The sequence below is a fragment of the Carassius carassius genome, chromosome 47 (assembly GCF_963082965.1).
Source record: "Carassius carassius chromosome 47, fCarCar2.1, whole genome shotgun sequence".
In the NCBI taxonomy this organism is placed as follows: domain Eukaryota; kingdom Metazoa; phylum Chordata; class Actinopteri; order Cypriniformes; family Cyprinidae; genus Carassius; species Carassius carassius.
The window spans coordinates 17,248,086-17,260,796 of record NC_081801.1 but is presented as its reverse complement, the minus strand read 5'-3'; the positions used below and the strand labels follow the sequence as shown (position 1 = coordinate 17,260,796).

Here is a 12,711-nt window from a genome sequence, read left to right as displayed (position 1 = left end):
ATGTATGTAGCCTATAACATCAAGGTATCTTTCAGGCCTCAGCAGGACCTCAAGGTCTCAGACCTACTGATGTTCTATCATGAAAGGTTTAACCCTGGTTACATGTATCATAATGTGAAAGATGTCAGGGATGAAACTATATATAGCCCTCAGTGGGTGGGAGTGTGTTTGTGCTTATGGCAGGATTATCACTTGACAGTTTCAGTGTTGTCACCAAATCTTTACATCCCACATTTCAAGCACATTTTATTGAAAAGGCTGTATTCCTTTTGCATGTCAGTGCCAAATCAGATATTATGTGAATTCATTAGCACATATACTTTACATGAGTCAGTTAGGTGTGTGCTTGATAGTCATTAATGCACAAAAAGATGTTTCTGGCAAACCTGTAGTTATTTTAATATCAATATGTCATTTGTATGTAAGTGTTGTAAATATGTGAATATGAAAACAATCCAATACACACCACAGCTTGAAAAACATCATAAAAACATCAACTGTAATTTTACTTAATTTCAATATTATACCACAATCAATAGTCTTAAGGACAAAAGCAATGCAAATGTTGTATATCCATAGAATAGCTACAGTATATACTAGTCTGTTTTTATAGACTAGTGTTTCAGCTAGGCTACTTAAAATGAATGAATAAATAAATAAATAAACAGCACGAGGTATTCACTTAGACTTATTCAATTTTGAACAGAGCCCAGATGTGAGCATAAAGCTCTTTGATGCCATCCAGTGTCCAGTCAAATGTACTGTAAGTCATAAACTAATTTCAGTTATAACATTTTTATTTTTTTATTTTAATGGAAACATGAAAGGCTTTAAAGACTTATTGCTTGAATATTCCAAGAGCAAACTGAAAGTACAGTTTCTTCACATATTATTCTATGTGGTTGATATAATCTATTGGGAAGTGCATATCAGTTATATTGTATGTCGTATGATTTTCAAGTTCAAAGAAACACCCGACGCAATAAAAAGCAAAGCCTGATATCATTCGCCATATGCTATCTAATTTTAAGAGTGTTTACAACAAAAACATGCCTCCGATTTTCTTAACTTGTTTCTTAAATGCAATTTCATCAATTTCCATTACTATTATTATTTCAGAATGATCTATGGCACGTTTATAAAAAAAAATGCATCTTTTGTTTTACTCTACTCGTCAACATGCGCAAAATTGACCTATTTTTGTGACTCCAATTTTTGGCCTGCCTCGCTGGCGTAAACAGTGTGTGGAGGCGTCGAGCTAACAAGCAGACCAATCAGACCGCTTGTTTTAGGGACAGCCAATGAGGGGGGCGCTTCTTATCGCGCCCAGAAAGTCTCACGGCCGCCATGATGCTTGTTTGCCTTCAGTAAGAAAGAGCAGCGGATCAGAAACAAAGGAAACGCGCACTCGTCTCTGTGAACTGGTATGAGCTTACAGGTAAATCTAATAGTGGTTTAAGGCCTTTCCAAATGTATCTAGAAGTATGTGAGCAACGGAATATTTTTTCTTTCACATTGCTTTGTTTGGTGTTGGTCTAGTTTTGTAAATGTATAATCGCATGTTAGCCAGTTAGCCCATGAGCTAATTTGCTCAATCTGAATAGAGGGGAAATGGTGGATCAATAAGATTGTGATCTTTTAATTTATATTAGATGCGCGCGTGGGCGCTTTAATAACTATGATAGATTGATGAAATTAGCAACCAAGCGATGATGAATGTTGAGATCTATGTTCTTCGTTATGTAAGCAGCCTGCTGTGTCTGTAGGAAAGCTACATATGCTAACATATATGCTATCTTTTTTTTTTTTTTACATCGTAAAACTTAATTTACTTTTGATGTTTCCGGTCGATTAATATAGCACAAGTTCGCTTAAAAGTAACTCCCAGTTTATCTAGAGGGGTTCCCTTCTGTAACGTTAAACGGATAACGCTCACATTATAGGGGGTCCGATCAAACTTATTCACTTCAGCAGTTAGACAGCAAATCTGTGGCAAGTACATATTACGATCTAAAGCCAATTCATTTCCTAATTAACGTTACGTGTTCTTAATTGACTCATTAAGACGCCTTGCAGGTTGCAGTTTTTTCAGTTTATTTCACTCGCATGGCTAGCAGCCCTAAGTTAGCTCTGGGAAGTCAGCACGAGGTGGTGGTGTTTTTGTTTGGGTTCCGTTGCACAGCGATGACGAAAGACCAAAAACGAACCGCATCTGGCCCAGTGGTTAACTGTTTAGTTGGCGATTAACACTGCAGTTATGTAATGGATAGGCTATATACTGGCACCTTGTTGATCTGGAGTTCAGCAAGGACTTAAGCTGCACCTTTGTTTCCTGGAATAAGCAATATTAATCGACTTTGTCTGTGCCACGGCCCACGACTCCGTGTTACTCTTTCAAACGTGCAAATTGCTCGCTCAAGAATGTTGAAAGATTTACTACCGCTAACGTTAGTTGGTAACTTCTTACAAAACTTTGTCACAAGTTGTGGATCTGATGCATTTCCCCTTTTCTCTTTTTTTTTCTTAAAAAAAAAAAAACTAACGTTAGTTCTAATTTGTCATTTAAGGTTTTAAACTCTTATGGTTCGTTTTAACTGAAAGCAGCTTTATGCAAATTTGAGAAGCGTGTTGACGTTGAGCGCAAGTATCTTTTTGTCATACGCAATGGAAAAATCCCCTCAGCCATTGATCCTGGAATTGCTTTTGCGTGTTCTCACTCCTGCTCCCTTACACTCTCAGACAGGTTTCAATGTGTTTATGCGTTTGTTATTTTTTTTTACTAGGCAGCTCACCTGTTCTTTGCACATTTGTGGACACTGTTTCCTGTCGTATAAAACCGCTTCGTGTGTAAGTTCTATACATTTCCTGTTATATTGTTCTGTAGTGAAAGTGATTGATGTTTGTTTCAGTATTACCGGGATGCCCAAGGAAAAATATGATCCGCCTGACCCAAGAAGGATGTACACAATAATGTCCAGTGAAGAGGCGGCCAATGGGAAGAAGTCATACTGGGCAGAGCTGGAGATTGTTGGTAATGTTTGGGCTCTAAAAGGGGGTCATGATGTCAGAGTGAAATGAAAACAAAATGCATGGGTCGTTTGAAGTTGCCATGAAATATATTTTGAAAAAATACTTTGAATTTTGTATAAATGTTATAGATCTTATTGTGAACTATTAATCTGCTTTTATTTTTTTTAACCTCATTGTTTTTAATCAAAACGGCATAACTGGATATTCCAGTGAAAATGCCAGACTTCTTTCTGGTGAAGTATAAAGGAATTCTCCAGTCATTTAGTCTGCTTAAACCCTGCTCGTTCACCTGCCTTAAATTGAGCGTGATGCCCGCATCTCAAAATTCAAACAACCGATGAATAGAAACAAGTGTCCGCCCTAGGTTTTTTTTTTTTTCATTATGCTCAGATGTTTGTCACAATATGGAAGAAAAGCTGTGTTGCTGATTGTTTCTTTGTGACTTTCAGTGCTCATTGGTCCAATTCAAAATGTTAGTACTAATTAATCAAAATGTACTAATTACTCCTTTAACCACTTTTGTTTTTGGCTTAGGTAATTGTGTTGGAAGATAATGTTAAGCAATGGGCAAAAAGCTATTTACACTTGTTTATGCTGTTGAAGTCAGTATCATGATTTTAAGTCTAGCCACGATTAAATACAGTAGTAAAATGGTTTTAATGTAAATTAGTTTTGTAGAACTGCAAAAAAGAATCAATGAATTTGATTGATTCAATCACGTTTTTGTGGACAAATTTGAAATGCAGGAAAAAAAGTGGAAAAAGTGCACAAGCCAGTTGCTTTTTTTAACGCTTATTAATATTTGGAGATTTTTCATGGTTTTATCCTTATCTGTAAGTATTAGAGAATAATTTGTCATTTTCCTAAAGGTACTTTACAGTGAGTGAGTCTGATACTTCACAGACTTGAATGAACGAGCATCAGCGTGCACATTAGATGGCAATAATAAATTTACAATTAACTGTTAATTTAAGTTATCTTTGTGAGAGCAGTAACTGTAAAGACAGTTATAATTGGTAATAATTTTTCAGGACCCGATTTCACAAAACATTTTATCTCACAATTAAGAGTTTTCCTAAATGGCAGTAAAAGTTTTTAGCTAAGTTTTCTCTTAAAACCTATTCACAAAGCTGCGGTTACTATGGAATAGACAAAAGTCTTAAGCTAAGAGAAAAGGCGGGGTTGTCCTTGTTGCTGTGGATGATGTCAGCACACTTACTTAGCACACAATGATTGGCCGATAGTCTGTCAGAGATTTATTCATAGCAATATTTTAGAGCACAATATTATGTTGACATTCAAATAAAGGTAAAAAAAATGTTAATAGCAACTTTCAAATAAATGCAGGCTAAGTGTCACTAATTAAACAAGTAGGCTATATATTCAGTTAATTGTCAGCCTCCTATGTATGCTTCTCATAAACAATTAGTCAGTATGCATTAGGGCTGCCCTTGACTAAATATTTTTCTGGTCAACTAGTAGTCATTTATTTTAAGCATCAGTCGACTATTAGTCACACTTTTATTAGTAAACCATATAAATAATAATGATCCTTTAATTGCCTACATAGCCTTATAAGCACTCGATCAAGGCTTGCCGCAGCGCAGAAGCAAATATAATAATGATTGTGTTGGGGAAAAACAGAAAGTACACTGCATTAACGTTTTAATAAATTGTTACACTAGTGCTTTGTTTTCGGTTTAAAAGATGAAATCGGCGACACTGACTCAACTCCACAGTAGTGATGCGCCTGTATACATTTTTCATATGGATTACATAATCTGAGAATATTTGTTTTCAAATTTGAAATTTAATTAATTTGTGTGTGGTTAATTTAAGTTTCACTCTATAGATATTTTTCATGTCCATAATAAGGCAAGGAGTTTCGCGCTAAAGTTCACAGTCCAAGACGGCAAAAAGGTGCTTTCATTATTTTACAAAAGCACAACGTTTTGTTATTCTGAGTGCACACAAATAAACGTAGAGTCTATACAGATACAAAAGATGTATTCCTATTATCTGTGTGACTAAAAAGGAAGTATTTTAGGAGAAAATAAAATAAATTTGACTAATCTATGAAATAAACATTAGTTGCAGCCTTAGAGTTTTGAAATGGGTTGAAATGTGCTCCGATGCTTTTGAAACTGCTGAATTCAAGTGCTACACTTTTTTTGGTTTTAATAGAAAATACATTAATTTGCAGAAGCAAAATGTGCAAATGTTGTTTCATGTTGATATTTTGTTTGAAATAATTTAGCATATTAAGTCTATTTTGAGTTTGTGTTGCTTAAACACAATTAACAGTTTATGCTCTGTTTTCTTTGCAGGAAGAGTGAGGAGTTTGAGTTCAGCATTATGGTCCCTTACCCATCTCACTGCTCTTCATATCAGTGATAACTCACTTTCACGAATCCCGCCCGACATTGCTAAACTACACAACTTGGTGTACCTGGACCTCTCGTCCAATAAAATCAGGAGCCTGCCCGCCGAGCTAGGCAACATGGTATCTCTCAGGTGAGAAGCTAGTTGGCTTGAAACCACCATAAAGATTTTATTTTGATGTAAGGCAGATGAATGACACTATTGTGGTAGCGTGCAGAGACTTTTTAACCCCATGCTTGCTTTTGCACGAGTTGTTTGGCCTCCAGGCGCTAATTAGGTCCTGTATTCTTCAGAAGTGATGTTTGCCTCCAGGGGCTGTACTCCGATAACACCACCGTTCTCATATGTGGGGGACACAGTGGCTAGCTCTGAATCGGTTTCATTTGTCACAGGTTGAAATGTTACCACTTCTCTGCTAGTGTGATTAGTGCTGCTCGGTATGGATATAAATCATGTTCTGAGAGGAGCTGAAATGCTACCTTTTTGAAAGTGGTTGGGATTTCATCCAACAGCTGAAATGCACCACGCTACAATAGGTTTTGTACAGCATGGCTGCTTTTATGCCAAAATGGCCTGTTGACGCTGAGGTGTTTTTTTTTTTTTTTTGGTTTTTTTTTTTTTTTTTTGCATTTGGCTTTTCGTTCAATAGTTGATCTTTTTAAAAACACCCTGTAATCCTTTGTGCTTATTGCTGTATGATTATCACTGTTTTTATGGCATGCAAATTTTTGTCTGTTTGTTTCACAGGGAACTGCTTTTAAATAACAACCAGTTACGAGTTCTGCCTTTTGAGCTTGGAAAACTCTTTCAGTTACAAACGTTGGGTTTGAAAGGTACTACTTCCTTTTATAACCCATTAAACTTTAGTTTTGCAGGCCCTGATGGATTTTATGGAAGTTGTTGCTGTTTGTGTGCTGGTTTTAGAATGTAGAAATAGTAAAAGATTTTCAACTAGCCTGAGTGTACTACACTTATTAGTAGCAGAAAATAATAATCATATTGGTCAATAAAAATCTAAAACGTTCAAGGTCCAGAGAATGTGTGCAGAGCCTTTCTCCAGGTGTGGATTCTGTGTGAGCCCAGTTAGTTGTCTATTTTGTTGTGCTGTAGTGAGCTTGTCATTCTTGCATAGGAATTGTAATGCATATCTTTTTTTTTTTTTTTCATTATTAATATTATAGTGTTAGTGTAAATGTAAAATCGATTTTAATCATGTTTAAAATTACTATGTTAAACTTACCCATTTTATTAGTTTCTACTTTATTGTTTGGCAAAATATTAACCATTTTGATTTCAGATGTGTTCCCCTATTGTACAATTCATTTTAGATAATATATTGATTTCTTTGGACTTCTTTCCTCTTTTGGATTCCCAATTAAGTTATGTTAGGATCAGTAATGGAACTTGAGAATATTAGATGTAAATGTAATTTTACAGTGATGTTCTATTATATTTGTTTCTGTGACATGTCAAGTTTCATGTTTTGTTGTTTTCTGTAGGGAACCCACTTGCACAAGAAATCTTGAACCTCTACCAAGAGCCTGATGGGACACGTCGGCTCCTCAACTACCTGCTGGACAATCTCGCAGGCACCAAACGTGGTGAGTCAACCCTTGTACAGCTGCCCTTCTTGTGTGGCGAGCACGGAAAAGCTTCTATTCTTGTACGTGCTCTTTAGAGCAGATTAAATTCATGCAATGAAATGAGTCATGGACTTGTTTGATTGAACATTTTCTTTTGATGCTCTCTGAATTACTGTGGAGATAATTATGCTTTTCCATGGCGATGCGGCAGTCAGACCGTTTCCATTGAGTCATTGCTCAGTTTTTATTGAAAGGTTCACTCACTGAGTGCATTGTTGTTGTTTTTTTTTTTTGGCCATAGTATCTATAGAACAGCCACCACCTCGCTCATGGATACCATTGCAGGAGCCTGACCGAACACGGCCAGCAGGTGAGACACTTTCACTTCAGTTCACATTGTCACAGGCCTGCACCATTTCATCTTTCACTTCTCTTTTACCCAGGTGCAGCAATTTAGAGAATTCTTTTCTAATAAAAAAAAGGGCAAGACACCCTCAAAGCGTCGCTTAAAGGCAGTTTTACTTCTAGAGACCTAGGGCTGCACAGTTAAGCAAATAATGCTGAATTTATAATAAGGTCTTGTTATATAATTTTATTTATTTTTTGACCACAAAATGCTAAGATTTGATTAGACATAGTCTGCAGGCACTGTGTCTGTTTTATTCAAGCACATGCATTTTAGCCATCCGAGTTTGGTTCTTTTCAAATAAAGAGCGTTAAAAACCTTTTTATTTTTCTAAATGCAGTGTTCTATTTTAATGGTTTAAGCTATAAAAAGTATGACTTATGAATTAAATTCATAACTAAAAATGTATTAAATTTAACTAAAGTCCCTTTTGAAATTCTTTCAAGGTCTATTTTAATGTATGTTTCAATTTTCCTTGGTTTAATAAAATGATCAAACTGTAGTAAATTAGTTACTACATTATTTTACATATTTTACTTTTTTTATGATTTTTTTTTTTTAATTGTACAATACTGCTCTTTTTCGAAACTTGCCAAATTCTAGAATACCTAATGAATGACACATGAGAATTTTTTTTTTTTTATGGTGTGATAAAATCCAGTATAAATATTGAATATTTTTGTATATAAAAGAAACGGCATCTTAATGGATGGCTATTTTTGTCAACCTCACTGAAGTCTTGCTTCCTCTCTTCACACTCCAGCACTTTTCTCTGTAATGTGCTACAACGTGCTGTGTGATAAGTACGCCACACGTCAGCTCTACGGCTACTGTCCCTCCTGGGCCCTCAACTGGGAATACAGGAAGAAGTCCATCATGCAGGAGATCCTCAGCTGCAGTGCAGACATCATCAGCCTACAGGTTTGTCAGCCGCTCCCATAATTCAAGCTGAAGAACTGTGCTTTAAAAGGAATTCTTCCTGGAATAAACTCCTTTAAGGAAACTTAGTTCCAAAATTAGCCAGTGATGCCAAAACAGTTCAGTCAGGTGATGTCTCATTTACACCCAGCCGTAACAAAACCATCAATCTGTTCTGTGCCCAATAGGAAGTGGAGACGGAGCAATACTATAGCTATTTCCTGGTGGAGCTGAAGGAACATGGTTACGAAGGATTCTTCAGCCCGAAGTCCCGAGCCAGGACTATGTCAGAATCTGACCGCAAACATGTTGACGGCTGCGCCATTTTCTATAAAACGGAGAAGTGAGTCCACCTTAAGCAGACTGCAAGTCTTTAATTTTTGTTGTTTCGTTAACAGTTGTTCTAGCATGTTGTTTTTGCATGTGTCATCCTGACCTCACTGTTTCTGTTGAGCAGGTTCAGTCTGGTGCAGAAGCACACAGTGGAGTTCAACCAGCTGGCTATGGCAAATTCCGAAGGTTCAGAGGCCATGTTGAACAGGGTGATGACCAAGGACAACATCGGAGTGGCTGTACTACTAGAGCTGCGGAAAGAGATCATGGAGCAGTCTGGTCCGTTTCCTTTTTCCCCTTTTTTTTCAGCTACACTTAAAGTTGCACTCTTGGTGGATGTTACTCCTGGTGTGACTTCACACTAAATCTGTATGATTAACTGAAAATATAAAATCACCAGTTCCTAAAAATATAGATTTTTTTTTTCATTGTATTTTGCTATTTGGGTTAATGTGATCGATCTGCCTGCTTCATAGTGTGAAACGCAAACTGAGCTTTCTGCTGTACATGTGTGTGGCTTAAAACTAATAAGATAAATGACGATGATAAAATTATAATTTATAACTTTTTTTTTTTTAATCTGAATTGATATTTTACAAAGTAGTCGTTGTTTACAGTGATTTTTAAGGGGGTAAGGAGCAACATTTATTGCTTTCATAAAACGGTTGCTACACATACCTTGCAAGGTTTCGTAAAAACACCCAGTAAGAAAAATGTTTTATGAAATAACACTTCTGCCAATCACTGTAGTTTTTCAGCAGCATTTAGCAAAAAGGGTGGAAAGCATGCTTGATGCAATGAAGTTGCAGATGTTTATACAAAAACATTGAACAAGGCTCAGCCAATCGTATTTAGGACTGGACCGTTTTATGGTTTACATACTCTTTTCTCCTATTTCTGCATTTAGATCCTCTGTCATTTAATGCTTACTTATTTCCTTAATTAAAAACACTAATAACCAAGTGTAATTTTAGCAAATGTATACTCATTTTTCATACTTAAAAAAAAAAAAAAAAGCCACAAGCTATTAAAATATACCAATTATTATGCTTTAACCAAAACCTTAAGAAGGCGCATCTCGATGGTAGTCGCGTTTAATTTTATAGTACCTTTTCAACAGAGATTGATTCCATGAAGCTTCACATTATTAAACAATGCAAACTTCAGAAATGAGACCAATCCAAAATGCTTTAAAGCAGCTGTAGCATTACAATAGTGTCATTCTTCAGCTCCAGTCAGTTCAGTTTTGGTTCAGTAGCTGCGCAAAGTTCATTCATCATAAAATGAGTTCAGTTCAGAGATGAGCAGCTCAACTAAAGACAGTAGTAGTGTTGTTCAGCTCGAGTCTGTTAAGTTCGTGAATTTATTAGTTTTTCCTCTGTGCAGAGACCCTTAAGTCTCAGAGCAATATCTAAGCAGTGTCTTTCTACTCCATAGCTGGAAAGCCTTTGCATGGCATGGAGAAACAGCTCCTTCTTGTGGCCAATGCTCACATGCACTGGGACCCTGAGTACTCGGATGTGAAACTTGTCCAGACCATGATGTTTCTGTCTGAAGTGAAGAACATTGTGGACAAAGCCACTCGCAGTCTCAAGCTCTCCTCCATCTCAGGAGAAACCAATGCTATCCCTCTCGTCCTGTGTGCTGACCTCAACTCTCTACCTGACTCGGGTATGTGTGCCACAACCATAGTTTTTAGAGAGTTTCTTTCTTGCATTATTCCTGATGGAGATTTTCATGCTCACACAGGTGTGGTGGAGTACCTGAGCACAGGTGGTGTGGACAGCACCCACAAGGACTTCAAAGAGCTGCGATATATTGACAGCTTGACCAACTTTAACTGCAATGGCAAGAACGGCACCTCCAGCACCAGGATCACGCACGGCTTCAAGCTGAAGAGTGCTTATGAGAACGGCCTGATGCCTTTCACCAACTACACCTTTGACTTTAAGGTTTGATTTTGTTAATGTATATGTATACATGTGTGTATATATATATATATATATATATGTATATGTGTATATATATGTGTATATGTATATGTGCATGCATGCGCAATGCTTGTATATCTCTTCTGTTTTAGCTATTAGTCCATTTGCATTCAAAAAAACAGCCAAAGGCTGAAGTAGGGTTGTCACCATAACATTTTCACTACATAATTATTGTAGCCAAAAGAATTCACTATTTTTTCTATTGTAAATACTCGATGTAGATAAATAAGAAAAATACAAAAGTTTTTTTTTAACTTTGGCCAATGAATCACACTTTAAATTTGAATTTAGGGAGAGAGTGTGTCCATATCAATACAAAATTCATCCACAATTTTTTTTTTTGAAATTGATCACTTATCTTACTATAATAAGATTGCTTAAAATATGCAAAACACCAGGCAGAAAATGTATCCTCATAACAGCGAAGCTCTGATTCAGGGATTTGATCTTTTGTTATCTGGCAACTGCACTCGTGAAAGCTCGCCTAGTTGAGGCATGTAGAGCAGTCAGCAATAACATTGCTTCCTTTTTTCGAAAAAAAAGGTTTTTGCTAAAATTTCCATCTTTTTATATACATTTTAGTCTCGTCTTATTTCATCAACGAAATTGCGCATTGATATGGTCTTATCGTTTATTGTTCTTGTTGTCTCATCTTAGTCATGGGAGGAAAGCATCAACAAACATTTTTCATCCTAGTTTTCTATAACAAAATGAACACTACTAGTCATTTGCTTAAATCTGAGGGGCCATTTGTTTAGAGACAACAAGCTAGTGTTTAATGTAAAAACTGTATGCCATTTGCCATATTTCTTGTTACATTTGCGACATGATTATGATTTATTTTGAGGATAAAAATGTTAAGTGTAATTAAACGCATAACATTGTATAAAACGCTCGTTGTTAAATTATTAAATATAAAATATTATGAAAATAATTCTAAATTTATCAATTGGTTTGTATGGTTTTATCTTGAAGTGTCAAACCATCAATTGCACAATTGTAATATTTATTTTATTTTTTTCAGGGCATCATTGACTACATCTTCTACTCTCAACCTTTGCTTAATGTGCTGGGCATTTTGGGTCCCTTGGACCTCCACTGGCTCCACGAGAACAATATCACTGGCTGCCCCCATCCCCACGTTCCCTCTGATCACTTCTCTCTGTTTGCACAACTGGAGCTGCTCCTGCCCTATCCGCCTGCTGTCAATGGCATTCATCTGCCTGGTCGCAGGTAGTTCTCCAAGCCAGCAGGGGGAGCTCTGGCCCCGACCTCCTTTTGCTCTCATAGTGGAGAGAGAACGAGGCAAGGGCTGTTGTGTATAAATCTGATTCCCTTAAGAGGAGATGGGGTACGGCAAACTTTTATTCCCACGGATTTTAACTGAAAAAGACATTAATGTCAGTCTTATGTCTACCATCTCCCACCCAGTTTATTTTTGTTGTTTTTGTTTTTCCTTTACCACCTTCTGTTTTCTGGGCACAGTTAACATCCTGTAATTTTTCTTTTCAAAGCCCCAAGGGCCCTGAGTGATTATGTAAGTTTTACCTAAAGACAGAAAAGCTTTTTTTATATATATAAATAACTAAATGGCAATATCTTTGAAACCCATGCAGGGATTCCCGATCAAGTGAGTTATCATGAAGCGCATAATTTTGATCATGCTACTATAAAGCCAGTTTAAAGCATGCAGCTGAATTTGATTAAAAAAAAAAATGAATTTCACCAGCTTAGGTCAGATAATCCGACTCCAGGAACAACCCTTTAAACAAGGGCTTTTAATGTGTAAAGAGAGCTGGCCGAACTCACATTTGCACTCAGTGGTGCTGAGGCCTCTAGCTGTACAACAGTGATGGCTTTGCACGGCCCACCATCACCACCTACCGGGCCTTGTCGGTCTTATAATTAAGTCCATTGAATGCCAGAGCGATTTATTTTTTAATTTTTTTTCCATGTTTTCAAGAAAGCAAGATTTCAAGTGTGAATGGCCATTTATGCTCCCTGTGATGGCCGACTTATGAAGTCGTCTAGCTTCATGTGCCATAGAGCCCTCCTTGAACTGAGGTGT

General features: G+C 36.8%; 1 protein-coding gene across 1 annotated transcript; it reads left to right on the top strand.

The window, feature by feature from the left end:
- The first annotated feature begins 1,310 nt into the window (after nt 1-1,310).
- LOC132130196 (CCR4-NOT transcription complex subunit 6) lies at nt 1,311-12,205 on the top strand. Its single transcript, XM_059541892.1, has 12 exons — nt 1,311-1,438; nt 2,910-3,031; nt 5,358-5,544; nt 6,160-6,245; nt 6,912-7,013; nt 7,306-7,365; nt 8,165-8,322; nt 8,508-8,662; nt 8,777-8,931; nt 10,090-10,323; nt 10,402-10,604; nt 11,668-12,205. The coding sequence occupies exons 2-12, from the start codon at nt 2,920-2,922 to the stop codon at nt 11,878-11,880; spliced, it is 1,665 nt and encodes a 554-aa protein (XP_059397875.1). The 5' UTR covers nt 1,311-1,438; nt 2,910-2,919; the 3' UTR covers nt 11,881-12,205.
- The last annotated feature ends 506 nt before the right edge of the window (nt 12,206-12,711 follow it).

Excerpts from the sequence above, each read along its gene's own strand:
- LOC132130196 (XM_059541892.1), top strand. The coding sequence starts at position 2,920 with ATGCCCAAGGAAAAATATGATCCGCCTGACCCAAGAAGGATGTACACA. Across the intron at positions 7,014-7,305 it reads TCTCGCAGGCACCAAACGTG|AACAGCCACCACCTCGCTCA; the intron begins GTGAGTCAACCC and ends TAGTATCTATAG. Across the intron at positions 7,366-8,164 it reads TGACCGAACACGGCCAGCAG|CACTTTTCTCTGTAATGTGC; the intron begins GTGAGACACTTT and ends TTCACACTCCAG.